The 15,981-nt window shown below is 40.9% G+C and overlaps 1 protein-coding gene across 3 annotated transcripts in view; it reads left to right on the top strand.

Annotated features, from left to right (window-relative positions):
* Nucleotides 1-15,981, top strand: part of SGIP1 (SH3GL interacting endocytic adaptor 1) — a 933,552-nt gene that overhangs the window by 517,873 nt on the left and 399,698 nt on the right. For all 3 annotated transcript variants that reach the window (XM_069232486.1, XM_069232484.1, XM_069232485.1), the window contains exon 8: nucleotides 14,152-14,176. In XM_069232486.1, coding sequence (XP_069088587.1) covers nucleotides 14,152-14,176 — 25 coding nt within the window. The remainder of the gene's footprint in view (nucleotides 1-14,151; nucleotides 14,177-15,981) is intronic.

Genomic DNA, 15,981 nt, shown 5'->3' with positions numbered 1-15,981 from the left:
ACTATGTTCATTATTTCTAACCCCAGCATCATCATCAGGAAAATACACTTGCTAGATAAATGCATATGTATTAGATTTTATTTTTTTTACAAAAGATAGGGCATAAGTTTATCAAACCAACTCCTTCGACCATTCGAGAAGGGGATCAACTGCTGCCCATGCAGAGGCTAGCACATTGGCTTTTGGCATGCATCACCCTTTGGCACGCATCACCCTTTGGCACAGCAAAGCCAATTGTGTCCGCTGTGGGGAAGTGAGAGCAAATTCCACTGGGAGCATGTCCACAGCTGCTGCTCACTAGGCTGGTTTATCCTTACAAGACATCTGCCATGCAGCTACCCGGAGGAGCAGGCACATACTTATGAAGCATTACTGCCTCATTGTGAATGCAGAAACTGATTCAGCAGTGGGACAAGTCGTTTTACTGAACCTGTTTCAGTAAAGGTCAGACTGCTTCCCCCTTATATTTGTTATAGTCATGACGTACTGCTTTCTGTTCTCATTCAAGCATGTGAATATATGAAATATCAAACGCTGGAGAAAAATGAGTTAACCCGTAATTCCAGTTCTCCAGCGTTGGTATGTTTCTTATATCCACATTTAAAACTACCTCCCCCCACCCCCCATCAAAGGCTCATTTATTATATACACAGATCATATTTTGTGACATGGAATTTCCGCTATAGTGGCCTCTAGGGGGGAGTAGGAGAACTAGCACTTCTGCCTCATTGGCTGAGGTTGATGTGCTATTAAACACTGTTGAGACCTGTTGCCATTATAACACTGTTTACTGCTGTTTACGTTTATTGTGAATTTATAAAAGATACCAATTCTGGTGGACTGGAGGTATAGGCAAGTAATTCTGTATGTAATTCGCAAGCATTTTGTTGAGCATATAAATGGAAAAGTGACGAATAACCTTATTATAGTGACTAAGGGAATGTGAACCAATTTTTTGGGAGAAGGTGCTGGTTAGTGTTTTTTTCTTCTGCTGAACAGAGCCCCTCCCCCCGTCCCCCAATTAGGGCACAAGAGTCATCCCCCCCCCTCCAACTCCCAACCCCCATGCTGCCATTGAAGCAAACGTGAAAAATTAAATCGCAATAAAATGAATTACCTTTTTTTTTTTTTTTTTTCACTACTCCCAGCCCAAGCAGGTTATGGGGCAGGTGGAACATTGCTGCTGACTGGCAGCGGGGGAGTGGCTCTCACTCCCCCAGTTTACACTGCGCATGTCAGTTTGGCCGGCTGTCTTGAACTGGCCAGACTCACATGCGCAGTTTAAAGCTCTCCATTCAGCTGTCTGAGACAGCTGGGTGGAGAGCAGACACAGGCCCCCCTGTGCCTGCTGGAGCGTTAAGGCAGCCTGCGTCAGCCAGTTCTGGCGCTGCTCATCAGCAGCACCAGGATTTGGAGAGGGGAACTGTCTGAGGCTCCAGGAAGTACTGTCACGCTAACTGCACGAAGAAGAGGCCGAGAAGCATGGCTAAGTACATTTTTGTTTTTTTTGGCCCACTGTGAGAAACTAACATTGCCTTCAAGCTTTAATTCCAGAGCTCTGTCATGGCCCATTATAATAGAATAATTTGAGCCTAAAGGCATTGTAATTATTTTTTGTTTATTTTCTTTTTTTTTTTTTTTACTGTGCCTGCTACTGGACTGAGGCTCGACAACCCCCCTTTGTTGAGGTTCTCTGGCCGCCACTGGTCCCGAGGTGCTCTAGTCAAGGGTTATACTTGCTTCTAACCCTTTTTTCTTTTTAAAGTATTTTTTTTAATAGATTTTATCATAACAGATAAGTACAGCAGTGACAGCCCCGGAGATAGTGGTCGCATAGTAATTATTGACATTTCAATATAGTACAAAGAAAGAAAGTAAGCAAGCACTAGTGTACATGAACAGATTTGTGAAAGCAGGAAAATTATTCATCAGCTCATAAATGATAGGATAGAAAAATAAAGGATCACTAGAACTATCTGTCCAAATAGGTGGAATCCCTGAACAAGGGAAAGAGGGAAAATGATTCAGGGCAGTGGCAGGCAGTACTAGGTAGGTAGGTTCTGGTTGCAGAGATAGCAGTGCAACAAAATGTCAAAATATTTGGATTTCTCCATAGGTGTGGTGGGGCAGGGGATCTAGTATGTGCTTATGGCCCTGAAGGGGCAGGAAAGGTGGTGAGAAGAGTAGGGGGGGAGTCAGATACATGCACATGAGGGCTTTGTTCAGGTCCTGTATACCTCATGGGGTGAGGTCATCACCTGGCGTAGGCTGCAGGAATTGGGTGAGAAGAGTATCCCATTCTTGTGAGACTGGGTGTTTGCGAAGGTGGTGTGCCTCTTCATAGCATAAGGCCTCTCCCTCTCTCTCCACCATGCATGCATTGCTCTGTACCATGCTGTCAGGGAGGCCAGATCCTCGGGGCCTGCGCACGTTCCCAACATGTCCAACACTAGACAGCTCCAAAGCTCCAATAGATATACCACAGAGCCTGAGAGAGTCCAAGTGGGGAAAAGGGGATTAGGTAGGGAACAGCTGGAAAGGAGACCTGTAGGAAGCAAGAGGTTAAACAACACAATTTCAAGATATAATCACATTGACTTTCAATAGACTATGGTTCTAAGAGTTCTTGTACTGTAATCCTGGATAACCTAAGAAATGACTATAACTAGACCTCAAGAAATCTAGGTACCTGGAAAAATCAGAATGGGTTAATACAATGTTTCATATGAGCTTTTCAGGAAATAGCATATACTGTCTAGAATACAAGAACCTTCTTCTATGATGTTTCAAAATAAAGATTGCATTTTTACATGAGGACAAAGGCTATCTGAACACTCCCTGGAAACAACAGGAACTGTACTAGGAACTTAATATGCACAAAGAATGTCGCACTTTGAGTTAAGCATTTCAAAGAAATCCAAAACCTCAGGATAAATGTGTGCACCTCAACAAACACGGTACACCAAAGTTTTCAATGTCATGAAATGATCGCGCACACTGCTGATCTAAAAGCCAAGCGTTTTATGCCAGGGTTGAATCGCGCACACTGTTAACGATTCGAAATACGCGATACAAATGTCAGGATCTTGCACAATCCAAAACCTCAGGATAAATGTGTGCACCTCAACAAACACGGTACACCAAAGTTTTCAATGTCATGAAATGATCTTGCACACTGCCGATCCAAAAACCAAGAGTTTTATGTCAGGGTTGAATCGCGCACGCTGTTGCTGATTCGAACAAAAATCTGCAAATGCCACTAAATGATCGCGCACACTGTTGCCGATCTGAATGCCAAGGTTTACATGTTAGAAATGAATTGCGCACTCTGACGATTCGAACAAGAATATGCAAATGCCATGATATGATCGCGCACACTGTTGCCGATCTGAATGCCAAGGTTTACATGTTAGAAATGAATCGCGCACTCTGCCGATTCGAACAAGAATATGCAAATGCCATGAAATGATACAAGACTATGCAAATGCCATTAAATGATCGCGCACTCTGTTGCCGATCTGAATGCCAAGGTTTACATGTTAGAGATGAATCGCGCACTCTGCCGATTCGAACAAGAATATGCAAATGCCATGAAATGATCGCGCACACTGTTACTGATGAGAATGCCTAGGTTTACGTGCTCAAAATGAATCGCGCACTCTGCCGATTCGAACAAGAATATGCAAATGCCATGAAATGATACAAGAATATGCAAATGCCATGAAATGATCGCGCACACTGTTGCCGATAAGAATGCCTAGGTTTACGTGCTCAAAATGAATCGCGCACTCTGCCGATTCGGACAAGAACATGCAACTGCCATGAAATCACACTCACGCACACAGAGAGTTTCACAACTAGGGACAAAACTCTAATGTCTTTGAGCACGGGGGTCGAGGGCCCAGCCTGACCTCCGCCTTACCGCCCTGCTCAAGGATCACCAATATAATGAGGGCAGGCCTGGAATATCAAGGTAGGCCTCCGGGACAGGAGCTCAGGAAGTTACTGCTGCTCTGCACCGGGACCTCTGAATAGTGAGCACGTGGAGCTGGGCTGGCTCCCTTATATAGAGTCAAGCCCAGCCCACAAACCACACCCAGTCATGCTGCAGGGAAAGCTTCTAGAAGGTCCTAGAAAGGGACCACACCCTAACACACTCAGTAAGCCTGCAGCAATTCCTTGCAAATGAACAGTTATTGCAAACATCATTAATAGTGTTTTTCAAGGTTAAACTCTGCAATGCAAAAGGTTAACATACTGCATATAAACCCAATGCATGATTTATGCTCCTGCATAAAGACTGGGTTTTTGCATTTTTGTCCTGATGTTGACACATGCTGCCAATGGTGGTGCTGCAGGGGCCCTCCACTGGAGGATAAGCGTCCTCTTCGTCAACAAGAGCGCCACGCCCGCAAAGCATGTCCTCATCTAGTAGCGTTTCTTCCGCTTAAAGATGAGTGCTGTGACCTCTTGCAGCGTGTCATTGATTACCTGCTAATAGATCATAAGGGCCTGGCAGGATCACATCGTGTGGCGAACATCTGCATAGGCTGTGTGACAGCGGGGCAGCGGAGATCTGCTATGGGGAAATAGTGATTGAGTTGTGCAAGAGTCAGGTGGGCTTGGTTGAAGGATGGCCTATTGTGTACTTTTAAAACAGGTGTTTCTAGAGACCTGTTGGGGAAATGCCAGGGCTTGCTCCCAGACCTGCATAGCTGTCAGGTGAACATTGGTGAGACTTGCTTCTGACCTCATGGGATCTGCCTGAAACAGTCAGTTGTGAGATTAGCAGTTGAGTGTTTTACTCTAAATAAATGGTACTCCGGTGTACTGCATTTCCTATAACACACATACGTCTTTTGAAAATAATCACCAGTTGTCAAGTAAACACAAAAAAACTGTATAACACATAATTGCCCCAAAATTGGCTAGTACCTCAGAACAGGATTACTACTCTTATTAGAAATAACCTTTTTTCTTCCAAAAAGTAGAAATTTGAGATATGTAATTGACAAATGCAGGTTTGAGTTTTTCGCCTTCAGTTGCACCAGCAAGGGCAGCAAAGTGTTGTGTGGATGTTTGAAGGTAAAATTATTCTAGTACTAGTCCTAGAACATTTGAAGAAATTCAAGCTTGCCCTAAAATAGTCAGAGGCTTACTTACTAGTCAAACTTCAGACATGAAATATTTTGAGGAAAGATAAAAATCCCCCAAGTATTTCAAACAAGAGATTAAAATACTGCATTTTTCTTAAAGACAGAATTTATAAGGCCCTTCCTTCTGCACACTGTTAGTACAGTGGAATTGTCTTATGTGTAATCTCTGGTCTTGAATGTTTTCTTTGACCAGTAATCTAGATAGAAACATCAAATTGCTTCTTCTCAGGATACTACAAGATAACTCAAAGCCAAATAAATTCGAAACCACCTGTTTTTACAGAAACTGGAGTTGGGAGGCTAGGAGCTCAAGCCTTCTTAGAAACATTTGGCGATGCGTTCAGATGTCACCACAAATTGGATACATCCAGTCTAACCTCATTCAGAAAGAGGGAAATCCTGCATTGTGCATTAGTGATTTCCCTGGTCATAACCATAAACACAAGACTTCTTGTTAGGTGAGGTTTGTGTGTTTGGGCATGTTCCATACACATAGTGAAATTTCGGGGGCATAGTAAGAGAACTGCTTGTTATACAGAACTTAGCAGGACTACGAACGCTGAACTCACTTGTGAGATGGGAATGGAATAGGTGTGTTGGGAGAAGAAATGATAGAAAGGTGAGTAGATCTCTGAGGTGGGGATCACAGTTAAAAGATAGAGACCATAGAGCAGGCAGTGAAGATCTAACATTAGTGTGTTGTATACTGATGTTAATAGTCAATCATTGTGGAGTGGGCAAATTCCATTGTTACTTCTTTAAGTGATAGCTTTTGGAGATAATTGTATTCACTTCTTTGGAGATAATTGTATTCACTTCTTTGGAGATAATTGTATTCACTTCTTTGGAGATAATTGTATTCACTTTTTTGTACAGCTGGTTTGGGCAGTCACAATTATTTTGCAGTGTTTTGATTTCAAGGTACCTGGGCCATGTTTAAAGCACTAATTCAACCAAGCAAATCTCCATTTCTTAGTTAACTCTTGAATTAACCGTGAAACTCTTAATGAGTAATTATATTAGTGTTAATTCTGCTAGTGGATGTGTTTTTACCATGCACTGTAAGTGCACCAAGTTGTATTCCTTGCTGATATTACACGTACTACGATAGAAGCTGCACTGGCTGATATTGTGTGTTAGTGAAGACTGATCCTTTCTTTCGTTTAGAGATGAAAAGAAACAAATCTTTTTGTTGAAACGGTTTGTCATAAAGAATATTGTGTTACAATATTATAGCAAAACCCTTACAGGTGGTGGTGGTGGTAAACCTATTGTCATTACCTCTCCAATAAACATTCCTAAAGATCAGCTGGAAAAATCTAATTGGGCTCTGTTTAACTCTGAGAGGTTGTCCTGGGTCTGAAGGCGTTAAGCAGACCGGCACAAAGACTACGGCCTCCAAGCTGATGAAGTGAGCCAAGTGTCATTGTTTTAGTAAGCTTGATTGTTTTAGAAGAAGGGGTGGTCAATAGGCTATGTGTAATGACCCACATTTCTTAGCCAACCAACCAGACAGACTACGATGGTTCTTTAATATTATTGCTATATTAGGTCAGAAAGGCAAGGGGGCTCTGAGATGTATCCTAACTAGTGAATTTTTTTATAGTGAACAGATTTGCCAATAATTGAGGTTTGAAAATAAGACCCTACGTTTGACTGAACCTGCAAAACAGCCTGGAACTGAATACTGAAACCTTAAACCAGCTAAAGAAAAAAACGATTGTTATAAGTCATGAAAAAATAGATTTATCTGAAGGGGGAGGGCAGGTTATTGGACAATGTCTACCCCTTTAGCCATCAGGTCATCTATAGACAGTTCTACTATGTAATAGCCATTGTATAACTTCATGTGTGGTACTTTTTTTTTCTGCACTATTAGTAATATTGCTTCATTGATTTCCTCATGAAAACCTAGGGATTTCCTAGGAAAAAGCAAGTCTTCCACGTGAACAGACCAAATGGCACAAAATATCAATATTCTAGGTGGAGATGGAGTCTTCAATCAAAGTCTTCCTGGCTAGAGCTTATAGAGAATTCAATGAAAATATTGCAAGTTCTGAACTAAAATTACAGCCCTCAGTGTACTCAGTGGCTTCAAGAACTTTACAAATCCTTAATTCATACCTGAGCACTTTGGGGTGTACGAGTGATTTGGGCCTGAGCATGACTCAGCACAGAGGTACCAAGTTAGCCACTCCTGGCCCTGGAATAAGAGATGTGAGAGCTGGGAGGGGTGGTTGTTTGGACTGTTAAAGGGCAGGGCCACATTTTCACACCATGGCTGTTGCAGTTGCAGGCCTGGAGAAGTCACTGAACATGTTTGTTCCTAGGCTTGATGTGCTTGAAAATGGGATGAGGGCATGCTTTTTCCGCAATAGTTAGGAGCCAAAAGTCAACGCATTAAATTTGTAAGAGTAGAGACAATGCACATGATCGGACATGCCTTTACTAATCTGTTGTGTTATAACTACTCTACATTGGTTGCATGCGGACTGTCTACATAATCCTCACAGACAGTGCAAACCCTATAGGGTGGGGGCAGGGCTTGGTGAAATTCTTGGCTTTAGTTGACCCAAGGTCCCTATCCTCTTGCTCCCACCACAAGCATCACTATATATATAGTTATTCTAACAAGTGTATTGCTTAACTAACAAAACAAATTGAGGAGCAGTCCTTCTTATTAAAAAAAAAAAAAAAAAAAAAAAAAAATCCCTCCAATAGCTATAATGCAATACTTACTTTAAAGCTTTACATATGCTGAATGTTAGACCTATCAGCCTTTAAGTTGTATTCCCTTCAAATATTTGTCTATCTCCTCCACTTTTCTGAACTCCTTTTTGCTGGCTTTAGGACTTTGTGCACTTTACCACTGCTAGCCAGTGCTAAAGTGCCTGGGCTGTCTCCCCTAAATCTTAGTAACATTGGCTTAACACCAGTGGACATATTTAATTTACTCTGTGCCCAGGGCCTGTCAAATGCTATTTGTAGGCCTGCAGCACTGATGGTGGATCTACTTAAGTAGCCCTCTTACCATGTGTTCGGCCTACCATTACAGAGCCTGCATGTGCCATTTACCCTGCCATGGGGACCTGGCAAACTAACCCTTTTGCCAGCTGTAAACCTTCCCTTTTTTTTTTTTTACATATAAATTACCCCTAAGCTAGGCCCTGAACCAGCGGCGGCTGCCGCTCATTTCAATGGGCTGGGTGAAAGAAACGGGCGAAAGAAAAAATAAATAAAAAGTTGAAGCTAGCATGAAAGCAGCGCCAGGATTTGTCTGAGCGGCTCGGACTGCCGCTCAGACACAGCCTTGGGGTCTGCAGTTTCCCCAGCCCAGCTGTTAAAGACAGCCGGGCTGGAGAAACCTAATTGTGCATGTGTGTTTGGCTGTCCCGAGACAGCGTGTTCAGGTGTAAATGCCAGCCCCTCACTCCCATCCTGCCCAGGATGACCCATCAGGACACCTAACCTCCATTTGTGTGTGGCTGTCTAGATGGAATTCACAAACCCAACTGTCACCCCACCCCAGACATGCATTAGAGATAGGCGGTAGTAACCTAATGGCTAAAGTAAGACAGTGCCAACTTTTTAAAAGTGCAAGAAGAACAGATGATGGACGGAATGCTGAATAATGCAAACATTCACCCCCCAGTCACAAAGATCTGGGTTTAAGCCATTGTGTTTTTGCTCACCACGCCACCCCAGTTTGGACCCAGTAATATGAAATCAGTCTTGACCCTGTTCCTCATGGGAACAGTCCAGCCCGAACTGCCAAGCCAGGTCCTCCCTGGACAGGAAACAAGCATCCTAGGACCAGTTTCAGGGTATCACCCTTCATCAGCTAGGCTAGCTTGAATCCGGTGGTGCAGTGAGCATGGGACCCACGTCTGGGCATACCCTTCCCACTTGGGGCAACAAATGCAAAAAGAATAGATGATGGACGGAATGATGAACAATGCAAACATTCACCCTCAGTCACAAAGATCTGGGTTTAATCCAAAACTGATGGATTCAACCCAGATCTGTGACTGGGGGTGAATGCTTGATTTGTTCTGCATTCTGTCCATCAACTGTTCTTTTTGTATAACTTATTAAAAGTGTCATTTCAGTGGCAATTTAAATCCGACTTTACCCTAAGTTGTGATTTTAAATTGTGTGCTCAGAGAAAACAAACTTGACAAACATATCTCTCCCAGTTGGGGAATTACACTTATAAGATCTAATAAGGTAATCCCAATGTTATCCTATAGGAGAGGTAGACCTTGCAGTTGTGTCTAGAGGGTGTCTAGAAGGATTTCACAAGCCCAACTGTCACCCCACACCTGTATTGGAGATAGGCAATAGTAACTTAACGGCTGTAGTAAGAAAATGACAACTTTTTAAAAGTGGCATTTTCAGAACTGCAGTTTAAATCAGACTTTACCATAAATTGTGATTTTAAATTGTGAGTTCAGAGACACCAAAGTTGACAAGGAAATATCTTCCAGTTTGGGAATTACACTTATAAGGTCTAATAAGGTAATCCCAATGTTATCCTATGGGAGAGGTAGGCTTTGCATTAGTGAAAAATGTTTGAAGGGTTTTCACTACCACTGTGTGTAAAACTTACACGTACATGTCCTGCCAATTAAATACATGGCACCTTGCCCTGTGGGTCATATAGGGCCTACTTTAGGGGTGGCTTATGTGTATAAAAAGGGAAGTTCTATACCTGGCAAGAGGATTATCTTGCCAGGTCGACATGGCAGTGTAAAAACTGCACACACATGCTCTGCAATGGGATGCCTAAGACATGGTTAGGGGGCTACTTAAGTGGGTGGCACAATCATTGCTGCAAGCCTACAAGTAGCTGTTAAGTTACAGGCAACGGGCCCAGGTAGTGCACTTTACTAGGGACTTAAAAGTAAATTAAATATGCCAATTGAGGTTAAACGAATGTTACTGTGACTTAGGGGAGAGAGCACAAGCACCTTAGCACTAATTAGCAATTATATAGTGCACAGAGATCTAAACAAGGTCAGAAAAGTGAGGGAGTTCAGTAGAAAGTTCAGGGGAACACCACCCTAAGGCTGCCAGGTCTAACAGAGAAGAAACAAAAATCATTAGTTTTTAGTGCCAGGATAGGTTTGATTCTCTCTCTGGTATAGATAATAATTCATGACTTTCAGGTGCAGATTGTTTTATCACTCTGTGAACTAGAATTATTGCAGGCCATACTTGGCATTATAGCCTGTCAGCTAGAACATATGCTTATAATAGGCCCATACAGATTAGGGATTTGAGCCCTGATCTTCTCCCACACATCTCAAAGCATGAAAAGCTGTAAGGTTATTGTAGGGCATTCTTGGCATTATAGCTATTTATGTAGAACATAGGATTACAGTGGGCCCTTGAGGTCCTGAATTTCAAGGCATATTCTTTTTCCCAAACACAATCCAATGTATGAAAAAAGGTGTTATGTCTGATATTACTTTCGGATCCTCTTCTTGGAATATCACAGGTCTGAAGGACAGCTTGTCTGAGAGTGGTGGCTCTCATATATTTAATTCTTAAAGGTGGTATGTGTGGAAAATGTCCTGGTTAGTTGATCCTCGCATTCCTGTCTTTTACTGTATATTTTTCCCCAGAACATACCAGAACCAGAGGACATTTCCTCAGGCAGCCTAACGACTGTATGGTCCATTAAACCTCTCTGCTGACGTTCTTTCCTAAAACTAAGTCTAGAAATTAGATGATGAAAGTTGAACTAAGGTTTCATATTGGGTTCACCCTTCTACTAGTATATTAATATTGCAGTCATTTTATGTCTACCATTTCCCCTCATTTAGCAGCATTATCTGAATTTCTTGATGATCCATGTGCCATAAAATTTACATTTATTCCCCCAAATTGGGTGTCATGATTATGAGTGACTCTAATGCTAAACTAGCATCGCTCTGGAAAAAAACTAGCTTGTACTGAATTGGGAAAGAAAATTCCTGAAATAGCTACGCCATACGGAGACATAGGCAAAAGGAATGCTCTCAGCAGATTTTTGCGGGATTTCCTTGATACGAATGACATGGCTAGGGACTTGCTTAAATTGAGGTGCCACCCAATTCACTCCTGTAGAGGGGACACCTCTCCATGTATCACCAGCATGTGTTGGTGTTTGGGCAGATTGTGGATTATGCAGCTTCCTATGAATTGACAGAAAGACATGAGTGATCGTAACCCTATAGTGTTCGTTTTTTGTCCAAATGTGAGATCTGAAACGGTCTACAAATTTATTTTGCTCACTGTTGGATATAGTCTCAAATGAATGGAGGAGTCTAGGTTGGACTCTGTTTGATTCCAAGTAACAGACTAACCTTATAGTTGAGGGCTGATAGTACATCTATCTCTAGGTTTCTAGATCAAGCTATACCTGATTTATTGGTCTTAACTGATTTTCAGAAGATTAATAACAACTGCTAATTCACTTACTGCAAAAGAAGGATATTCTGGGTATAGGATATTCTTAGTATAAGGTAACACCAGGTTCAATGCATTTTAGAGAACATCTTAATGTAAACTGTGGGTGCTATTTTTTCTCCTAATGTGGCCAACAGGATATTCAACTGTAGATGATGCACACAGCAAAACAAGAAGCTATAATGAAAGTATGAGATGTTATCTGCTGTATTTAGAGTAAGACATGTAGACCCTTCTGGAACATTAGGCAGGGAGGAGGCTTCAGCATGTTATGAATGCTGTTATACAGGCAGAGCAGTGGTTTACCAATTTTTGTGAGATACATGGCAACAGCAGGACAGGAGGGCTTAGAAATCCTCAAATGTGTGTCTGTGGTAAGTATTGAAATCGATTGACTATTCCTGCCAGCAAGAGCCCGTTGATTGATAGATATATAATATGTATATATATATATAAATATATATATATATATATATATATATATATATATATATATATATATATATATAAAATCTCTCTCTCCCCCCCCCCCCCCCAATTGTACTGACCAGATTATTCAATACAGTTTGCATCTATGGTCTTCTTTTCGAATCCATGGTTCGGACCATTCCTCTTTTGGGCTCGTGTCTGAACACAAAAAACGGGAAGGATACTGAAGAACAAACTACAGGAGTGGTTAAATAGTGGCCGAGCCATCTCAAGGGCGCAGATGGGATTCTGAGAAGCACTAAATAACTTATTTGTACCTCCTCATTAATAAATGTATGAAGATCAAAGGAGAGGGATCCATCTTGTATTATTGAGCCTGTTAACTGCGATAGACTTGTTGACAAGGTGATATAAATGAGGTTGGCTTCCTTTTTATAGTGCCCCTGTGGGGTTACGGGTAAGGTTCTGAGTTTGAACATTTGAAGGGGGAAAGCCATCTGTTAGCTCATTATTATTCATTTGATATTTGTATGACAGGGATAAGTCATGGAGGCAGCTAGACCAGATCAGAAAAAAAGCATTAAGTGGGTTCCAGCAAGAGTGATGGCTAAGGGAAGATCCAGAAAGGTGAAGTTATTTTAATTTCGGCTACATCAAAAGGAGGTTTCTAGTGTGGGGGTGCTTGGGAATATGCAACAGAGAGCCTGCTGAGGTTGCTAAAAGTAATGATGCTAGCACTAAACACCATCCTGAAAAAATGACCAAGCTAGAAAAAACAATGTATGCAGTTGGAACACATTTCAGTAGCATGGAGACCCGAGTTTAGGGATAAAATCTAAAACTGGAGCTAGGAAGGTGACAGTAAACAATATTGATACCCTGGCAATTGAGGTTGAAGCCTTGAAGGCATATCCGCAAATCCACATCTACGTCGTGTTGCTTTTGGATGAAAAAGTGGAGATGCTTGTCCCGAAGTATACACGATTACCAGGGTTTCATGCCTTAAAGAATAAAGGTGTGTTGATTAAAACCCACAACTTTTGAATTAATCTCTCTTATCTCTTCTACCTGTCCTAGCGAGTGGCCTCTTTACCCCTCAACTCTCAATCTACTGCCTTATAGCCAGCCTCCTGTTCTTGCCTAAGCAGCTTAACTAGATTCTCACGGTACCTCACTGACATTGATCTCATAACTATGTGGCTTTCTGACAATATGATCCTCAAACAACACTTACCTCTTGTTTAGTTTTGCAGCATCTGCGCACTGTAATGTTCGTTTTGCTAGCCTCACCAGTCTCCCTCTCTGTCCCCTTTAATACTGTGAATAGTACCATGCTTCTGACAGCCAAGTTGAATTTATAATGTCCAGAGCTTAAAATGGAAAAGAAGTATTGAAGGTACTCTTTGTCCCAGAGTACCTGTTTGTTACTTTGAAGTGCCTGTACACTCCCAATAGAAGCATTGCATAGTTTCTGAGAAGTGCTGATACGTCTATTTTCAAATTAAAGAAGTGCATATACTCAGTACCTGCCCATTTCAAGCACTGGTAACATCACTAAAATGTTGTGCTTAACTTCTTGCCTCTAGCATCCCCCCGTACAAAGCCCCTCTCTCAAATACATTTCATGTTTTTAAAGCGTTGGTAGAGGCTGGCAATACGAATCGCTTCAACTATCCACATAAACTACAGATCTGTTCTTTGCAGCAGGCATATTAACGCTATGAGCTACTTTATGGCGAGTCAAAACTGCCACTAGACAAAACTCGATATGTCTCATTAGCAAGAACATTAACCATAAGTTATACTGACACACAAGGAACGCAAAATGAATGGAGTATGAAGCAACAAAACACCTTCCATGACAGATGTTTTTTCAAGAAAGGAAGTGACTGGCCTAGTTCTATCCACTTAATGATTTTGAAGTTTTGTTTGGAACGGAATTTAAATAAAACATACTATTTTGTTAAGCTTTGAAAATGTCTCCTCTTACTACTTCATTGAAAAAGGGGTTTAGATTTGCCAACGGAACACATCTGAGTATTTGAAAATGGAACCCGATAAGATTCAATGATCTTCTTTGATTCTAAACTGTAATTTTTGTTTTCATTTTTAGGCGACATTTAAAAGAAACCTATCCGGTAAGTATATCTGTGATGAACAAACGTATTTTAATAGAAGCAGATAATGTTTAAACACTGTAGTTGATCATTCTGTCCTCTCCCGGTTTGCATACTCTCATGCTCTTGAAGAAAACATGATTTCATATTTTTGTGTTTTAAAGTAATCTTTTGTGGCATATAACACATATAATACACAAATATCAAAACCTGCGTGTACACTCCTGCTGCAGGGTATGGATACCTTTGCGGGTAACACGTGCGCCGTACAAATCCACATAGCACACCAGCATACAGTGCCTGGGCCATACTAACAATTCTGATTAAATACTTATGCAATTATTACCTCAAGGTAAATGAAACGGTTCAGAGTCAGAATGATAAACAATCATACGTTTTTATATTAATGACCACTAGCACTGTTGAACAACCCCAATAAAATATACTGTTGGTTTTTATTTCTACTATGTGAAAATATAGTTAATTCTGACCTGAATTCTTTCATAAATTTTTTTTCGAAATGTTCTTTCAAGCGATGGTTTACTGGTGGCTGAAAACGCAAGAATATGCATGTTAATTGACACCATCTCAGAAAAAAAATAAAATGTTCTCTTTCACCTTCGAATAATGTTAACGGTGGAGCTTGGCATTAAGAAAAAAAATCTGCACTGCAGTTGGGCATGAAAGAACAACCACCTAATACCCCAGTTTTAGTGTACGTGAATTCAATAAGGAATTCTGTGCATTCTTGTGGAAATATTGTGCAGTGATTTTTAACGTGTCTATTTATGAGCAATTTGACATCTCGTATTGGAACAAAAGTATATTTATATACAAATGTTCATTTGTCCTAATGTCATTTAGATGTTCATCAGATTAGCGAATTGATGTGGTATTAGAGGTGAATGCTTGTCCTTGCTGAATATAGCACAGATGTTTATTCTATTTAGGAAAAACAGCAGTGTTTTGGATCGCGTGTCATTTAAATCTAAATGTATGTTTTGTGTCTGTTAGGTGTTCATAGGACTGCACCTAGGAGCAGATGTTCGAAGGTCATGCAACCTTTCATTATTCAAAAGTATTTAGCATCAACATAGTACCATAGGACATTCAAATGTGTATTTAGTCATTGTGGAAGGGGTGGATAATGGGTGTTCTGGTTGTAGTTGCCAGCATATTTGTTTCTTCATCAGCGTTTGCTGTGTCCTCCTTTTAGTAACACATTTTACTTTGTGTGCTTATGGACAGTTCAGGGAATTTGCACAGAGCATTTGTTTGTTCTGACTTGGCACATTATTAGATGTACCCTTTTCCACTAGTATTGCCAAAAAAAGCACTAAGCATGACTGAAAAGTAGAAGAATTCCGACCGTATTTAAGCAGTTCTTTCTAGAAAAAAGCTGGATAATTTGTTAGGATTTTAAAGTGCACCTAATAGTGCATATCAAAAGTTGATGAAATATATAACTATAATCTATTCTAATTTTGTATCATATAAAAAAAATCCCAGGATAGCTGTGTTTATGGTATGACTTAAAACGTGTGTAAAACTTTGGAATCCTTGAGCAATGTTAACCATATTTCACTTGTCCATGGATATGAAAATTCACTTATAAATCGTGTATGTGTATTAGCCCCAGTGTAGTTCTGAATAACCTACATGCTCAATATTGGATCTCTCCCCATTTGACTAATTTCCATTTTGCATGCTTACAATTTTTTTCACCACGTTTCACATAGCTTGATCAGAAGGGGAGAAAAGTCGAGACGTGTTCCATTTCATTCACAATTTACATGAAATTAGATTGGACATATTTACACCAAGGT

This window comes from Pleurodeles waltl, chromosome 4_2, assembly GCF_031143425.1.
Source record: "Pleurodeles waltl isolate 20211129_DDA chromosome 4_2, aPleWal1.hap1.20221129, whole genome shotgun sequence".
NCBI lineage: Eukaryota > Metazoa > Chordata > Amphibia > Caudata > Salamandridae > Pleurodeles > Pleurodeles waltl.
The sequence above is the reverse complement of the archived record's forward strand: the minus strand, read 5'-3'. Positions and strand labels throughout refer to the sequence as shown.